General features: G+C 39.4%; 1 protein-coding gene across 1 annotated transcript in view; it reads right to left on the bottom strand.

The window, feature by feature from the left end:
- The window catches only part of ANO2 (anoctamin 2), a 187,202-nt gene that overhangs the window by 33,916 nt on the left and 134,171 nt on the right, over positions 1–19,115 (bottom strand). The window contains 2 exon segments of the mRNA XM_040566038.1: positions 760–961; positions 6,972–7,046. Of these exon segments, the coding sequence (XP_040421972.1) occupies positions 760–961; positions 6,972–7,046 (277 nt within the window).

Genomic DNA, 19,115 nt, shown 5'->3' with positions numbered 1-19,115 from the left:
ATAGGTGATGTATAAAAATATGGGAAGCAATATTTAACAATGGCTACAAGAATCTCATATTAGGGGCCCTATCAGTAATATCTTTAACTTAATTCATGTAAAAAACAAACAACAAAAAAAAACCACAGTCTAAACCTCTCTAGTAGTCAAAAGACTGACTTACCTTTAAAAGACTCTAGTATACATTGCCAGGCTTATTACAATAAAACAACATCAAAAAATCAACCCCCTAACTGTAACAGATATCACAAAAAAAGCCCAGCCCAGACATGTCCCTATAACAGCAGAAAAACCCTTTGAGTGGTAGGGACTTTGTAAAAATCACAACAGATAAATAGCATGGGAAGAATTTGCTTCAAAGAGCTAGCAACATCTTTGTAACAATCCACTGACTTTCAGCTCCTAGAGGTAAAACTATATATCAAAATACATACAAGGTCAAAAATTCTCAACTAACTCTAGATAAGTGGATCTTGGCACAGAGCCAGTGCAATGCCGAAATACCAGCTGAGATCCTGGAATTAGCACAGCTGCATTAACATGGCATTATGGCCAGGCTAATTAGTCCTATTAGTGGCACATTGCATGTTGTGGCTTAGACCCCCAGTTTACAAAGGCATGTCTGAGCGTCTTACCCCATAGGCCTGAATATTTTCACTGCCACTCTTCAGTGGGAAATATTCCTATTAGAACTTCCTTGAATACTCTCATGTCAATACATGTAATGTACTAATGAGGAATGTGGTGAGATAGCTTTACCAATTTCTGTCAGCCATTTGGCAACAGCTCCATAAATTTCATCAAGTATAAGTATCACAATGAGGTTAATGATGACAGCAGTTGCGGTCACTGTCACTCGAACATTTGACCTGGTTGTCTCATTTGTGCTGAATGACAAAGCTGCTGCTGTAGTAATTCGGTATACGATCACACCAAACACTGCTGAAAATGTCAGCATAATCTGCAAAGAAATGTACAGATTGATTAGTTTAAGTATGATACTAGTGTTATACTAGCGTTTAACAGAAACATTAATTTATATGTTGGGTTTGTTCCATGACTTGGCGCTGTGTGGTTATTTCCTCAAGCAACACAATAATAAGGGGATAATCACATTAAAATTTAAGAATTCAAAACTGTCTAACAGGGACATAATAAAGAAAATGGGTGCAGAGTTATGAGTTGGCATAAGAAGTCCTGAAAAAGTGCATTTCCTCTGCAGATAAAGCTTCACACATTATCCATGCAGTAGTGGTGAAACTCAGGTGTCTCGGGTTCAAATGCAGATTAAAAGTCAAAATCTTTTAGCTGGCAATAGGTTCTGATGGCTTGGACTGAAGGGTCTACATGTATGTGCAGCCAAGGAAATAGTCACTGCAGAAGTGCCACTTTATTCTCTGGTATCAGTTCTGTTTGTGTAACTAGTGCCACAAATTAAAACATATAAATGTTTCCCTTATTATTATTGTTTTAAGATAAAGATGGGTTATGAGAGCTTCATTTTACATTTCTGTCCCAGAAATCAGGTGATGTCCTGACGTCCTTCAGGGGCTAGCTTTGGCCCATGAAATGAGAAAAGTCAGCCCTGTTACTAAAGGTTGGGTTCCCACAAGATGAATTTGAATTTCACAGGGCTGTGTGTTCTGGTTCAAAATAAATAATTAAATAAATGAAATGAAATGGTAATAAAAAGTAGCCAATTTTCATAGCCATAGCAGGAAAGAGGGAGCAGGTATATTTTTCCCTTCCATTTTTGCCTTTGGCAAGAATTCCAATGTGCATTCATTATTTTAAGTAAAACATCTTGAGGTCCTCAGATGAAAGAGACTACCTAAATGTGAAAGAATAGACCAATGTAATTATTTCAGTGGGCCTAGGGGCCAAGATTCACAGCATGGGTTTAACAAAATTTAACAGCTCATTTTAATGACCCAGAAATGCTTTATTGAACCTTTGCATACAGGGGGAGGTTGTCTTATGAATGGTACTATAGCAGAAGATCAAGAACAAGAGTCAGAGTTATATTACAGGTTGAAGAAGAAACTTAGGCACATTTTGTTTTGATAGGGAAATAGTACACATTAAAAATATATATATATTTGGAGAAACTTCTGGAGATATCTGGTAGAATTCACAAATATTTTTTGTGAGAAAACTGTAATAAGACATTAAATCTAATAAAATAACTTATTTGTCTTTTTTAAAGAAATGTTTCATTAATTTTAAATGAAATGTAGATTACTGGTAAGTTTTTGCTTTGTGCTAATATTTTTCATTTAATTCTGGTGTAAAGAAAAAAAAAAAAAAAGAACCTGAACATGAAACACTTTGAATGAAAGCATTTCAAATGGCATAAAGTATTATTTCCTTTCCTCTTGTAGTTTTCTTTGTGTTGAGAAAGCTGTTTCTATTTTTTCTGCCTATTTTTCTCGTTATCTCTACCAAACATACAAATGAAATATACTATCTGCTCAGCTCTCACTGTGACAGAAGTGGTGCAGGGACCCAAAGATCAGAACTATTACCTAAGTTTCCCACTATTTGTTCAGTTGAAGGTAATGTCCCCAGTAATGAGAGAAAACAAAACAGCATCACCTGGCACTAATCTAATTCACCTTTCACCTCAGGAGTCACCTCTGGAGTCACTTTTTTTTCTTTTTTTTTTTAATTTTAGTTTGGGTCACAGATTCCTTCTTCTTAATCACTTTCCAAATAATGTTTTTTTCTTTCTCTTTCTCCTGTGGATTTTTTTTGACATTTTCACTCTTTTGGTGGAAAAGCAAAACCAGCAAAGTAAGATTGAATGTATCATTCTGGTATTGCAAAAGCACTAGGACATCAGAAACTCCTCAATTGCCTAGATGTTTTTTAACATACACTTAGGTACAGATGGAAAAATACTCCTTTAGAGCCTTCATTGTCTGTGCATCCTGCAACAAAAGAGAATTGAGGGAAACTTGTAGGACCTCACAGTAACTGAGAGCATTGCTCTCACTTCCCCAGACAGGCACTGAGGGAGGGGTTCCTATATTTTCACAGAATTCATCCCGTTCCTGAAAATATATCTCTTGCCCAAATTCCCTATGAGAAAGATACCGTTCAGGTATCTATTTGGGGTTTTGTCGTAGCTGTCAGTTTTCCCTCTGGCCAGTTCTATCCCTTACTATGGCAGACAGCTTCTTCACCAAATATTTAAACTTATTCTGTCAAAGACTGAATTGCTTAGAAACAGATGTGAAAATTGGCTGCGGAAAAGGTCACCTACTGAGCCTGGTATGAATGAGGACAAACAGGAGAGCATACTAGATCTGAGAAGGAAGCTATAAAACCCTGTGGGCTAGACTGATACCTTCATCCAAGTAGGATAACAATTTAATGTCCGAACAATTCTTTGGCTCCCCAGTGGGACTATTCCAGAGTCAAGTATTATGCCATGTGGGAAGGAATAGGACAGTAGGGTTCAAAAGAAGGAACAGGATGAACTCTTCTGCCATGACACTAATTCGTTTTCTTCCTTATTCCGATTGAGCCAAACACAAGGAACACAAAGAAAGGCTCCATGCCATCCTACTCTTTTGCAGCAGCTACCAAAGTTTTTATCACATACTCAGAAATCTTTACTGCAACATATACCTTCTAAGTGTAGAGTTTATAAACTGTGACATATTTTATTACTAATGACTTACAAGCCGAAGTTGTTTATGGCCATCTTGTCCTAGAGCCCCTGCTACCACCTGTCTTACTGGGCAAATTCACAAAAAAGATTTGTGAACTTCTATTCTAAAATCTCTTCAAAAGAGATTGCTTAAATCAATGCAGTCAGTTGAGACTTGTTGTACTTTTGAGTACAGCAAAAGAGCTCTGACCAGATTTTAAAATATCCGTAAGCATGTACAATAATAATATAAACAGGAGTGGAGACCGATGGGGCAAGAGAACCAAACCCATCATTTTTTCTCAACCTGCCCTTTTAAAGAAACAAACAGCATACCTAGCTGAGAAAAGCAAGGAAGGAAAAACAAAAACAGTTCTGCTTGAAAGGATATTCTGCTTGAAAAGGGAGTTAAAAAATGCACAAAATATAAAATAAAGAGAAAAGCCTTAAGGTACAAAAACACTAGCATCTTCAAGAATTATCAGGGAAACAATCCTATGTAAAGTTGGGAGAGAGAGGGGCAGAACATGACAACATTGTTCTATTGCAGTGTGGGCATCTTTATGGAAAATATCTGTGGATTTGTCTGCGATATCCCATTGGCCTGGAAAAGATGGTGTTAAACATTCAGCAATCACTTCTGCAGCACTGAAAATTGCAACATATTTGTGTGTGTGCATGTGCATATCTGTTCCTGAGCCTCTGGTGCCTATGTGGAATATATGTGCACACTCTTATCTAAATTCAAGATTTCATCATTTATATCTGTGTAGTGCTCACAGCCAAAAATATTAGTCTGTGTGAATAATAACACAGACATTGATGAGATATATTTACTTTCCTTTATGCAATTCTATTGCACAAGCTGACAACAAACTTTTAGTCTGGCTTTTCCAATCACTGTTTAACTAATCTAACAGAAAAAAAGAAAGGTCACATGCACTAAAGAGCAGATTGTAAGCTTCACATGTGAGAGTGGAGCTGGCTCTCCCTCACCAAGAATTGACTTGAATTTCCTGCATGGTTTATAAGTTTTCTACTGCAGGTGCTTACATCTTACTAATGCTCAACATATTCTAGAAAAATGATTGCGGACACCATTATAAATGGTGAAAGCCAGCAGAGTTCCTCTAGTCACTATCAAGAACTAAAGAACTAGAGCTCTACATTTCACCTTTATAACTCTCTCTGAAATGTTGCAGTAAGCAGGGGCAGTAATACATAAGCTATGACTCAGGAAAGCACTTTAAGCTCATGCTTAAGGGAGACTTTAACATGGTTAAAGTTGAGAGCACCACGTAAGCACTCTACCTGCAAAATAATGACTTGTTAAAGTTAAATCAGGTCTATATGCTTAGTTCTAACCTGTATTATGATTTTGCTGGTAACATTTGAACAGGTTTTGAGACTTTAACTCTCAGAACTTGTAACTTTTCAATTTTGATGCTTTTTCTTCTTGTTCTTTTTCTTCATTAGCCAAAAAAAGGAAAACATTTTACAGAAATAAGCATGATATTCCAATGATCCTAATCCAGATAAGTGAAAACATGCACAAAAATTAAGGTTTATGATAAAATGCAAATGATTTTCAGTTATTTGTGCAGAGAAGAAAAATATCCTGCTTTAAGCAAGGTCCCAGATGATGCCAGTCAGAAGTTCTGCCTAAAAAGCAAATGTTTGCTGTGGCCTCAGGAAGACAACAGTCACTCAAAATTTTGTAAACATGTGCAAATGTGTATGAGTGATATACCTAGTATGTACATAAAATATACCTACCCAACTACACATGCATAGTATCATAGAATCATTTAGGTTGGAAAAGACCTCTAAGATCATCTAGTCCAACCTAGCACTGCCATGTCAACCATTAAACCGCGTCACTAAGCTCTATATCTACATGTTTTTTGAAGACCTCCAGAGATGGTGATTCAAACACTTCGCTGGACAGCCAATGCTTCACAACCCTTTCAGTGGATAATTTTTTCCTAATATCCAACCTAAACCTGCCCTGGCACAACTTGAGGCTATTTCCTCTTGTCCTTTCACTTGTTATTTGGGAGAAGGGACTGACTGCCACCTCACTACAACGTTTGAGGTAGTTGTAGAGAGTGATAAGGTCTCCCTCCTTTTCTACAGGCTAAACGACCCCTACTCCCTCATCACTCCTAAGTCTTGTTCTCTAGACCCTTAACCAGCTTTGTTGCCCTTCTTTGGGCATGGTCCAGTACCTTAATATCTTTCTTGTAGCGAGGGGCCCAAAAATTAACACAGTATTCAGGGTATGGCCTCACCAGAGCTGAGTACAGGAGACAATCACTTCCCTAGTCTTTTATACATTATATATATACACACACATATACATATACATATTTATAAATATGCAGGCATGAATTTGGCTTGAATATGATCATAAAATATCAGAAAAAGAAATTAAATACTCACAGGATATGTGTTGTAGTATATGCGAAGTATAGTAAATTAGAAATACAAAGAAATAAGTATTTTTAAAAAAATTAGTCCCTGAGTAAGTTTCTCAGGTCATAGGTTCATGTGGTACAAACAGACACATTTCACTGCCATTTTATACTGCCTCTGGATGTGAACACATGCTTTCATTCAGTAATTTCTATATCTAGAAGGATAATGGGATCCTTGACAAAGTAACATAAGGCTTATTAGGCAGGCTTTCCTGTTGCTGCTTACAAAGTCTAGCAGCTTGCTGATGTGTTTATAGTCTGTTAAAAATTTCTCTAGGAGAATGGTGTCCACACTTTATAGTAGCGTGACCTGCACACCTTATTCTTGTTCCCAGAATGCCATAGTCTTCCATGACTACAGTATAGTCCATCACTGCACATGTGTTGGACAAATACTTCACAGCAGCATGTTTATTTCACCTATACGTCACTTGTTCAGCAGGCTTAATGCTTCTAAATATCAGTCTCCCAGAACATACTGAGTACTGTTCATGCAAAAAAATACAGAGTGGGCTTCCGTTTATCAGATAATGGAGGATGGAGCAGAAGCCCTGTGGAGAGATGGCATCTAGCAACAAGATGCTGTCATTACAGCAAGTCATCTAGCCAACAGTCCTCCCATAAGCAGTCTTTGGAAAAAGAGGATAAAGCTGGAGATAGACTTTGAACTCTATGAGTATTCCTGGTAGGAGACATATTTCTCATGAAATGTAGGATATTACTGTAGCTTTCTGCAGATTTTTAACATCTTTGAGAGCATTAATTCAAGACTGAACTCAAGAAGCTCATCACAAAGTTTCTCACACCTAATAAATCTAGAGATATACAGATTATCTTACCATGAATAAAATCAGTCCACAGTTTGTTGCATATCCAGGTATACGGTCATTCCAAGTCAACTTGTCCTTTTCATCCTGTGACAAAACACAAAGATAAAGTAACAAATTTTACAGAACTGTGCAAGAGGAAATATTAGAGTTAATAAGATCTGTTAGTGAAAAAAATGTTTCTCAATTCCAGTACTCCTGTTATAGAACTGAAGATAATTATAAGATTTAGAACACTGCTATTTTAAGTTGAGAAAAAGAGAGGGTAAGATGGTAAATAAGACTATAAAGAAAATGTCTGAAAAATCCCCCCCCCCCCCCCCCCCAAAAAAAAAAAGGTAACTATGATTTCAATATTTGAAAAAATGTATCCAAGTGTTTCTAAATTTCATAGTATCAGGATTAAGCCCTTAAGATACAACCATTCATTTTAAATTCCTTCTTGCAAAACTTCAGAAGAATAGTCCTCAACAGAAATCATAAAAAGAATGCTTATGACCATAAAACACAGATTTTTGTCTAATGGCTACATTAGCTGAATGTGGCCACTAAGGTCATTCTTGCAATGACGTTCCAATCTTTCTCCTGGTACTTGGTGTATAGAATAGAAAAATTACAAAGGCAAACCTCCCCTGTAATTTTTGCTGCCAACCTTGTTTTCTTCATGTGCAAATGACATCTCTCTCTTTATTGAATACTTTAAAGCAACTGTGATCAGTAAAATATGGTATGCTTTTACCCTTCCTACAACTATTCAACCCCATCTCTCGCAATGTGCACATCTAAAGAAGACATTTGAAAATGGATTTATATAAGAAACACAATTCCTTCCTCTCAAAATAGGGTTCTTAAAATAATAAGAAGGCCATTACTTTGTTTAAACTAAACTAAATTTATATAATCAAATTAACTAAGGACTCAGAGCGATCTGCTGTTTGCATTTCTGTGATAGACCATTGCTATCCCATGGACTCCATTTACACTGGAGTTAACCCAACGTTGTTCTGAATTTAAATTAATTTAAATCGGATTAAAGTTCAGGTCAAAAGTTTCAAATAAAACATTTCTACTGTGTGATTGTCCTCAGATAAAGATAAAAATCTAGGAATATTATGTCTCTGTAAAAAGCTTTCCCAAAGTACCGATAGTACAGCATTATATTCTAATTAGAGAAATGTACTCATAGATTTTCTCATGGAGTTTACTGAAATGTGGAATTAGGCTGAAGACATGCTACACAACCATTACCACTTTGATGGTACCTAAAGAAAGTGAGAAGTAGCGCTGTTCAGCATGCCCTCTTCTCAGCTCAACTGTTCAGACAAATTAAGCATGTATCCTTTGGGAGGATGCTGGCAGGACAAGATCACAGCAACGCCAAGCAGAAGCATCAATAATTTGGCCCAATGTATGGAGTACATAAAGACTACATACAGAATTAATGGAGTCCACCATTTAGCTGGAAGGCTACTTTAAAAAGAATTTCTGTTAAAGCACAGATGCATTTCATTTCATTTCGGCATCTACCACTCAGCAGTTATACAGGACATAGCGAAGTTCTAAGTTACTATACTTTGGCTGGGGCTAAGGGACAATATGACTAACAATTTCACTAGGGGGAAAACACTAGCGAAGCAAAACAGGAAAATGAGTTGATGCTAGCCAAAATGGTTAAAAGAAGAAGAAAAAAATCTTTTATAACCATACAGAAGTAGAAGGAGAAAATTGTGATTTATGCAAAAGGGCCAGGAAGAGCCAAAAAAAAAAATCGAAGAAAACTAACTCAAAAATCTCTCTAGCAGTAGGAATTTTGGAGAATGAGAAATCATAATATTAAGCTCAAGTATTCACATATCATGAATTGTGCTCCCCAAATCATGAGTGGCAAAATGGCTAAAGTTTTCATGCTTTTTGTTTGTTTGTTTGGTTGGTTTTGTTTTCCTTGCTCAATATATCTGGTGATGCAAGACATTTACTGTAGTTTGAAACAGACAGGGTACCGACATGATCTACTGACTTTCCAAGTCAAGAAAAACATCACATGCTGAAAGACTCCTGATAATATCTCAGCCTTTTGGAATACCTTAAGAAGCAGTTGCCCATTATGAAAAAATAAATAGCCAAAACCTCTATTTGCCCTATTTGCTCCTCCTATGCTTTTTTTTTCTTTTTTTCTTTTTTTCTTTTTTTCTTTTTTTCTAAGTAATACAAACCTGGATAGACGCAGGAAGGAAGGAGAAAAACTAGGGAAACAGAAATGATTGGCAAGTACTTTTAGAGATGAGAATCAGAAGCTACAGTGTGCCTAACCCTGCATTTTTAGGTATTAAGAGACATTAGGATTAACCCAACTAAGGGTCCAAACATCAGACCTGTCTAAGGACTCCAATTATTAGACTGTATGTTCTCAGAAAAGTGCTAGGTGTACAGACACTTAGCACCACCATTCATTTTGGAAACCCTAGGTTTAGCATCTGAATGCTTGTTTTAAATAAATCTCTGGTTTCTAAAAGCACTTTGTTCCTGATATGTTCAATAAAATAAATTCCTGGAATAAAGATTTAAAAGGGTAACTAACTCTTTATATTTTAATTTATTACTAGAAATAGCTAAATGGAATATGATTGCATCCCAAAGATACTGCCTTGCTGAACATGAAGAAAATAGTCCTTTCTCTTTTGGGGAATTGACATAGGCTGGCTGCCCACCCTCCTCTACAGAATGGGGGGATAAAGTAAGATGAAAAAGCCTGTAGGCTGAGATAAATACAGGGAGATCACTTGTCAGTTGCCATTACAGCAAAGCAGAGTAGACTTGGGGAAAATTAATTCAATTTATCATCAATTAAAATAGACTTGGATGGTGCAAAACAAAGACAAAGCTAGAAACATCACCCCTCCACCCTTCTTCCCAGGATCATCTTCATTCTTGACTCCTCTACATGCCTCTGCAAGTGGTGCAGGGAGGATGTAAAAAGGGGACTATGGGATCCATCCATAACAGCTCCTCTCTGCTGCTCCTTTCTCCTCACACTTTGTCCCTTCTCCAGTGTGGGATCATCCCATGGGCTGAAACTGCTTCAGGAAATAGCCACCTGCTTCAGCAGGGTATTTTCCACAGTTTGCAGTTCAGTTATCTGATGTGGCATGGTCCTTTCCACAAACTACAACATAATACCTGCTCCAGAAATCTCCACTCCAGTGGCTGGAGCGCCTTCTCTGCCTCTGTCTTCTCTCAGTTTAGTGCTCACAGAGCTATTTATTGTATATATATATATATATTTCACTCTCTATCCTCTGCCTCTGTAGCATTTTACCTTTTCCTAAAAACATTCTCTCTGATGTGCCAAGAATTTGGCTGATGGCCTCATCTGTCTCCTGCTGTAGCTGTGTTGGAAGAGGCTGAAACCAGCTATGTCCAGTAAGAGGCCACCTCTGCAGCGCCCCACTGCCAACACTTTGACACTTATGTCCAGTACATCTATGACATTGGTGCAACAGCATAAGGAATATCATATTTGCTTCTGAATACTGAGCAAGGCAATGCAGATAGAATAGAGTTCTCATTCAGAGTGGAATGAAAGACACTGAAAGTGTTTTCCCAGTCACTTCCTGTAATAGAGGACACAAAGGTGGAAATGAGGAAGAAGGGTGGGTGTAAATGACAAACTACAAGTAGATAAAGGAAGAGAAGGTCAGTATACCACCTGGTCAGCTTTCTCTTTCATGCATGTGCTTTATAAATCTTATACAACATTTTCATGAGTTTGCCATTCTCTATAGCACCAAGACAAAGGGAGAAATGAACATGTCTGAGTTTTAATGGCATTATGAGAAGTAAGATAAAGCTGGATGAAAATATTGAGTTACTTAGCATGCAGGGCAGAAATTGCAATACCAAACTCCGAAATTTTGATCAATGTAGTAGGCAGCAGAATGTTACTTTCTGTTATAGCTCTTGCAAAGAAATCCAACTCTGTAAATTCACTTGGTATTTTATATTACACCTGATTCTACTCTCTGGCAATAGTGCCATCTAGCCGTTAAAAGACTGTACTGTGAATTATCAAGAACACCTTGTCTGCAATCAGTGTTATACTTAAACATTGCAGCTAGTACCTATGTTTTATTCTAAACTTGTTGAATTTATTAGTAGATTTCTCATAGGATATGGCACATATCCCATTCTAGTGAATAACATTAATTACAGAATATTTCTTGGATTTAGACAGGGGCAGAAAAGTTTACCTGAAGGTTAATGAAAACTCATCCAAATAGGCAGGTTATCTATTTGGAGCAGTTCAAGAGGTGCATATAATTGTTGACATAATACTTTGAAACTGATCACTCAAGTAACAATCTCAATGGCAGATATGTCACACTGGCACATTACCCAAGGGAAACTCTATTGCAGGGAAATATTTACATGAAGACAGAAAACTTTTCAACGCAGATTATAGTTCTGTGGTAAGCAAGACGAGCCAATAGATAAATTTAAAAATCTTTCCATCAGATTCTTTGAATACAATGCTCTATTTGCAGTTGTATTCAAGCACTATCTAGGTTTTGCAGGATGATTTATATGCTTATGAGTTACCTAACTTGGCTAAGATCCAACATGTGCAGCTCTGCATCCTCAGGTGGGCCTCTGAGCTGTGGAAGCCTGGAAATATACTGCACTTGGACAACACCAAGGAGCTTTGCAAAAATAGTTCTATGTTTCTCTGTGAATCAGACCACAGCCAGCTTGCTCAGATCACAACTATTTCAGTTATTTATTTATATTTTCCCACAAGAGAACACCTCCTCAAAACAGGTGTTTCTAACCATCAGCCATGCCAGCTCACTCCGCACTCAGGGAGTAAAGCAACATACTTTATTTCTTCTGCATCCTGCTTAGTAACTCTAGTTTTGCAGTTCAGGCTGTTCACTCAGTTGCACCTGGGCAACCCGAATGACTTCACTGGACTTACACAAGGCTGCAGTAGTTGAGTGGAACTTAATAAAAGATACTCAGGGAAGAACTAAATCCAGGACACCTCTTTCTTGGCTTCGTAAGATCTTGAACAGCCAGAAAGAGTAAAATGTTGTAAAATTATATTTCTGATGACAAAATCCAGAAGTTCATCTCTAAGTACACCCAGGAAGCATCAAACAAATAAATGTCATTTTTATATCTGCACTTTTCTCAGTAGAAACAAAACATTTCAAAGCTGTAATAAATAAATAAATAAATAAGTAAATGTGTCAAAATGAGCATTTAGTAATAAGAATTGTGGCATCAAATACAGTTCTTAGAGTCATAGGATCATTTAGTTTAGAAAAGACCTCTCAGATCATCATGTCCAACTGTTAACCTAGCACTGCCAAGTGTACCACTAAACTGTGTCCCTAAGCACCACATCTACACATCTTTTACATATCTCCAGGGATGGCAACTCAACCACTTCCCTGGACAGCCTATTCCAATTCTGCACAACCTTTTCAGTGAAGAATATTTTTCCTAATATCCAACCTAAGACTCCCCTCGCACAACTTGAGGCCATTTACACTTGTCCTATTGCTTTTGGCATGGGAGAAGAAACCATCTTCCACCTCACTACAACCTCCTTGAGGAAGTTGTAGAGAGTGATAAGGTCTCCCGTGGGCCTAGTTTTCTCCAGGCTAAACAACCCCAACTCTCTCAACCACTCTTCATAAGACTTGTTCTCTAGACCCTTCACCAGCTTTGTTGCCCTTCTATGGACACGCTCCAGCACCTTGATGTCCTTCTTGTACTGAGGGGCCCAAATTTGAACACTGTTTTCAGGGTGCTGAGTACAGAGGGACAATCACTTCCCTAGTCCTGCTGGCCACACTGTTTCTGATACAAGCCAGGATGTTGTTGGCCTTCTTGGCCACCTGATCAAGCAGATCAACACTTGCACACCACTTGGTGTCATCTGCAAAGACCCAGCCACCCAGATAGCTTTTTACCCAGAAAGTGTACACCCATCCTAGCTGTGAGTAGCCAGTTTCTCCAGGAGAATGCTGGGGGAAACAGTATCAAAAGCTTTACCGAAGTCCAGGTAGACAACATCCACAGCCTTTTCCTCATCCACAAAGTGTGTCACCTTGTCATAGAAGAAGATCAGGTTAGTCAAACAGCCTTCTGTAAAACCATGCTGACTGGGCCTGGTCACCTGGTTGTCCTGTGCGTGATGTGTGATGGTGCTCAAGATAATCAGCTGCATGAGCTTCCCCAGCACCGAGGTCAGACTTACAGGCCTGTAGTTTCCTGGATCTTCCTTCTGGCCCTTTTTGTAGAAGGGCATCACAGTTGTTGTCTGCCAGTCAACTGGGACCTCCCTGATAGCTAGGACTGCTGATAAATGATGGAAAGTGACTTGGCGAGCACTTCTGACAGCTCCCTCAGTATCCTTAGGTGGATCCCATCTGGCCCTCATCTTCAATATATGAGTAACACCCAAAATACTACATGTATACTGCAGGTTCAAGACATGAAAAAAAAAAAAAAAAAAAAAAAAAAAAAAAAAAAAAAAAGCTTCTTCTGAAATAAAGCATCCCTGTAATTCTTTTTTGGACAAAAAATAAGGTGGTGGCAAGGAAAAAGGGATACTTCTGAGCTATTTGGAGGTTAAAAGAAGCTAAGATCCAGTGCAGTGCAGGCGGTTTTTGAAAACAGTGCATGGCAGGGTGATAACACAAAAGGAGGCACAATTAAGGCATACCAATATTCCTGGAATCTTGCAGTAGCCAACAGTGGCATCTAGGAAACTATACAGTTTCATGGGGCTTTCCATCCTGTACTAGGGCTCCCAGACTTCTGAAAGACAAAACTGTTACCACCCTGACAATGCCTGTGCCTGCTCCAGTCTGAAGCTGGCCCTAGAAGTTTTACCTTCACAATCCCATAATGCTTCTGTTTTAAGGCTCATTACGGAAGAGAAAATCTTTTTCTATTCTTCTTATCTAAAAAGCAATTAAGGGGATTTTAGCAGTAAAGATATCTGGTTTTGAGCAGTGTTGGTCTTGCACATGGAAAAATGAATAGACAAGACTTGTTTGGAGTCAGCTGAAGGACTTCAAGACCTTAAAAAACTTTATCTGTTTTTGAAACATGCAGAATAGTGCTAACACTCTAATAGCTTTCAGTGGATCTTAATGGAGACGTCCTAAATTATGTGCGGTAGCAATGCAGAAGAGTGAGCTAAGAGAAGTGTGCAAGTCTCAGTACTGATACTCAGTTTAATAGAAATTAATGGAATTTAAGACTAAACAAGGCTATTATTAAACATCCAGTCTTGGTCTCCTTTGTAACCAAAGAACTTTCTTCATATAATTTTTGCTATGAGGCTAATAAATGTGGTTTAATTAACCTTCTTTTTAGCAAAACTTCTAATCATAACTTGAGCATTTCTGTGAAGAACTGTCACGACACTTATTAGGTCATTCCAAATGCTAATTATCCTTGCTGTTGAAAATGTGTGGCTTATTTCCAGGCTGAATTTGCCTATCTTCATCTTCCAATCTTGGCATTTAGCTGCAACTTTGCCAGCATCTACTGGCAGAGTTTTGGGCTTGGCTGTAGGGTCTTAGAGATGGTGATCAGGGATCCTCTTGGCTTTTCTGCTAGCTTAGGCCACTTAGTCAGAATTTAATCAATCAGTCAAGCCCACAGCTGTGTTTCTTCCTCTTCAGTGTGCTTGGAAACAGATCTTTCACAGCCTACAGACCTGCCCTGACATGGGCTACTCACATGGCTTTACACGTTACAAATATTATGAAAGGATGTGGGAGTAGCCAAGGTCCTGTGCCTCAAGATACTTATATGTATATTCCTTCCAAATATACCATGATAGGTGAGGATCATACTTCCAGTCATGAAGCACAAAGAAGCCAGGTAGAAAAGAAGACGCAAGCTTCTCTGTTAACACTGCCGACACACTGGTAGAATGGAGGAAAGGATCAACTAATCCAAATACTTCCTAGTCCTTATCAGTCTTAACAACTTTCTTCTGAACATTCTCAAAAGTACCAAGTAGTGTGTATAGACAGAGAGAGACACACATATATACACAAATATAAGTGTGTGAGTATGTGTGTATATATACATTATATCACATGCATGCAATGAATACCTGGATAAAAGCCAGCTCTGATTATTAAATTAGAACTAAAATATGAGCTACAGTTCACAGATGAGATATACTACCAATGTTCTACTCCAAGGTATGGTGAATGTGGCCATTTTCCCAACCATGACAGTTCTTTTGGAATGAGGGTAAACTGCAACACGCCAACTAGATATCTTACTGATTTTCCATCTCCAGCAATTGCATGTACCTAGGAGATACCTATTAGCTGTAGGATATGTAGACGTAGGGTTAGAAGACCTCAGAATTGCATACCCATAAGGCAACATCACTGAAAATCCTACCTTAATTTCAAACATAATCATAGAATCAGAATCATAGAATATCCCGAGTTGGAAGGGACCCATAAGGATCATCAAGTCCAAATCCTGGCACCGCACAGGTCTGCCCAAAAGTTTAGACCATGTGACTAAGTGCACAGTCCAATCTCTTCTTAAATTCAGACAGGCTTGGTGCAGTGACTACTTCACTGGGGAGCCTGTTCCAGTGTGCGACCACCCTCGCGGTGAAGAACCTCTTCCTGATGTCTAGCCTAAACTTCCCCTGCCTCAGCTTAACACCATTCCCACGGGTCCTATCACTGGTGATAACAGAGAATCGGTCACCTGCCTCTCCACTCCCCCGCGCAAGGAAGTTGTAGACTGTGATGAGGTCCCCCCTCAGCCTCCTCTTCTCCAGGCTGAACAGGCCTAGTGACCTCAGCTGCTCCTCATATGTCTTCACCTCTAGGCCCTTCACCATCTTCGTAGCCCTCCTCTGGACACTCTCCAACAGTTTAATGTCCTTTTTGTACTGTGGTGCCCAGAACTGCACATAGTACTCGAGGTGAGGCCGCACCAGCGCAGAGTAGAGCGGGACAATCACTTCCCTCGACCGACTAGCAATGCCGTGCTTGATGCATCCCAGGATATGGTTGGCCCTCCTGGCTGCCAGGGCACACTGCTGGCTCATATTCAACTTGCTGTCAACCACAACCCCCAGATCCCTCTCTGCGGGGCTGCTCTCCAGCGTCTCATCGCCCAGTCTGTACGTATAGCCAAGGTTGCCCTGTCCCAGGTGCAGGACCTGGCACTTGCTTTTTTTAAACTTCATGTGGTTGGTGATTGCCCAGCTCTCCAGTCTGTCCAGATCTCTCTGCAAGGCCTTTCCACCCTCAAACGAGTCCACAACTCCTCCAAGTTTGGTGTCATCGGCAAATTTGCTCAAAACACCTCCTAGTCCTACATCCAAATCATTTATAAAAACATTGAAGAGGACTGGCCCTAAAATGGTGCCTTGAGGGACCCCACTAGTGACCATCCGCCAGCCAGATGTGGCCCCATTTACCACAACCCTTTGAGCCCTGCCCATCAGCCAATTGCTCACCCATCGTATGATGTTTTTGTTAAGTTGTATGCTGGACTTTTTGTCCAATAGGATCCCATGGGAAACCGTGTCAAAAGCTTTGCTGAGGTCCAAAAAGATCACATCAGCTGGTTTCCCTTGATCAACTAGATGGGTGATCTTATCATAAAAAGAAATCAAATTTGTTAGGCAGGACCTACCCCTCATGAACCCATGTTGGCTGGGACCAATGACTGCATTGTCCCCCAGGTGCGCTTCAATAACTTCAGGGATCATCCTCTCCATAATTTTACCAGGCACTGATGTGAGACTGACAGGCCTGTAATTGCTAGGGTCTTCATTCTTACCCTTCTTGAAAATTGGCACAACATTTGCCAGCTTCCAGTCCAATGGGACCTCTCTAGATTCCCAAGATCGTTGAAAAATAATTGAGAGAGGTCCCGCGATGATGTCAGCCAGCTCTTTAAGCACCCTGGGATGAATCCCATCCGGACCCATGGACTTGTATGGATCCAGGTGGAGCAGCAAATCCCGCACACGTTCAGGGTCGGTTGGGAGTTTGTCATTCCCACCGTCATGGTCCTCCAGCTCAGGGTACCCTGGGTCCCGAAGCCCATCATCAGTGTTGAAGACAGAGGCGAAGAAGGCGTTAAACGTCTCTGCTTTGCCTATGTCATTGTCTGCGAGGAGACCTTCCCCATCTAGTAGCGGACCTATGTTTTCTTTGGTTCTCCTTTTTCTGTTCACATATCTAAAAAAAACCTTTTTTATTGTCTCCCACAGACATGGCCAGCTTCAACTCTAGTTGGGCTTTGGCCACATGAATTTTCTCCCTACAAACACGAACAACATCCCTGTATTCCTTCCTCGTCGCCTGACCCTCCTTCCAGCAGCCGTACACTTTCTTTTTTCGCCTAAGCTCCAGTAGAAGATCTCTGGTAAGCCAGGCCGGCCTTCTGCCCCGCCTGCCTGACTTCCAATATTTTGGAATCGCCTGATCTTGTGCTTTTAGGAGGCAGTGCTTAAAGATTGACCAGCACTGATGGAAGCCAATGTCTTCAAAAGCAGTTTCCCAGGGGACCTTGCTGACTCGTTCCCTGAGCAGCCTGAAGTCTGCTTTCCCCATATCCAGGGCTGAAGTTTTGGTGAGTTTTCCTTTTGTCACCATAAGTTCTAAACTCAACCACTTCATGGTCACTATGACCGAGACGGCCGCCAATTGCCATGTCCCCCACAAGACCCTCTCTGTTCTCCAGCAACAGATCTAGGAGGGCACCTTTCCTAATTGGCTCTCTTAGCATCTGCACCAAGAAGTTATCATCTAGGTGTTTTATGAACCTCCTGGACTTGCTCGTGTCAGCCGTGTGGTGATCCCAGTTGACGTCTGGCAAGTTGAAATCCCCCATAAGGGCAAGGGGAGTTGATCTCAAGGCATCTCTTAGTTCTGCAAAGAATAACTCATCGGCGTTGTCATCCTGGCCACATGGTCTGTAATAGACTCCCACAACGACATCCCCTTTATTTGTTCGTCCCTTAATCCTTACCCAGAGGCTCTCAACTTTGCCATTGCCAACTTGAAGTTCCACACAGTCCAGCCCATACGAAATAGGAAAATAAGAAATAAGAAATCAATGCTCCTTGAAGTAGTTTCAGGGAAGTGCTTCAAACTTTATCATTTGCTTAAAAATAATGACAAAAGGCTGAAGGTCTGCTGTCACTGTGATTTAAGTTTATAAGGCTAAGCTTGTTTAATTTAACTCACTTTAGTTTATTCAGAAATAAAAATGGTTCCTTGTTGCGCTATATTTAAAACTTACTTTGCCTTTGATAGTTATCTTAAGGTTTCCAGTGGATTGTAGCATATTGTGATCATTGTTGTGTAAATGGCAGTAAGGCGTTCAGTCTTTATATCAGTGTTTAAAATCAATTTTGTGATATTTACATATGGTTTGAGTGAGAACTGGCAGCACTTTTTTTTCTTTCTTTTTTTTTTTTTTTTCAGGATGACAGTTTAACATATGGCTTTACAAGAATGAATTATTTATGTAAACTTGAAGCCATTCAGAACATTACCAGAAAAACACTGTCATTTACACAAACAATATGGTTACATCTGTAGTCATAAATATCCATTGTTTATCAATTCTTTTCAAAGATGATTAATAAATCATAATGAGCCTGATCCAGAGAAGGCAAAGGGCCAGATGTACAAATACACTTAGACATCTGGTGAGATTTCCAAAACAACTGACTGACAATGGTACACAAGTCTATCATAGTAGGGAAGATGGAAGTGAAATGCCTCAAATTCAGTTCATGGCACAATGGGATATTCTGTCACCTGCTCTTTGTTTTTTTTTTTTTTAACTTTTATTCCTGAACTTTCTCAAAGAAGATAATGAAATGCTACATGTGGATTTAAAATATACTTACACAAATACAGTTACAGGTAGAGTCAAGGAAAACAGATACTGAGACAGACATGTGCCTATCTTAATTTACATAATTAGGTTGATTTAATTTGATATTGACTAGACACAGACCTATCAAGCACATTAAACAAAGGGTGAAAAAAATGAGTGGTTTTGAAAAAAAATCATTTATCAGCAATACTCAGTACCTTACTTTGTCCTGGAATTAACTGGATTTGCAACCAG

This window comes from Cygnus olor, chromosome 1 (genome assembly GCF_009769625.2).
Source record: "Cygnus olor isolate bCygOlo1 chromosome 1, bCygOlo1.pri.v2, whole genome shotgun sequence".
Lineage (NCBI taxonomy): Eukaryota > Metazoa > Chordata > Aves > Anseriformes > Anatidae > Cygnus > Cygnus olor.
This window is presented reverse-complemented; position numbering and strand designations above follow the sequence as displayed.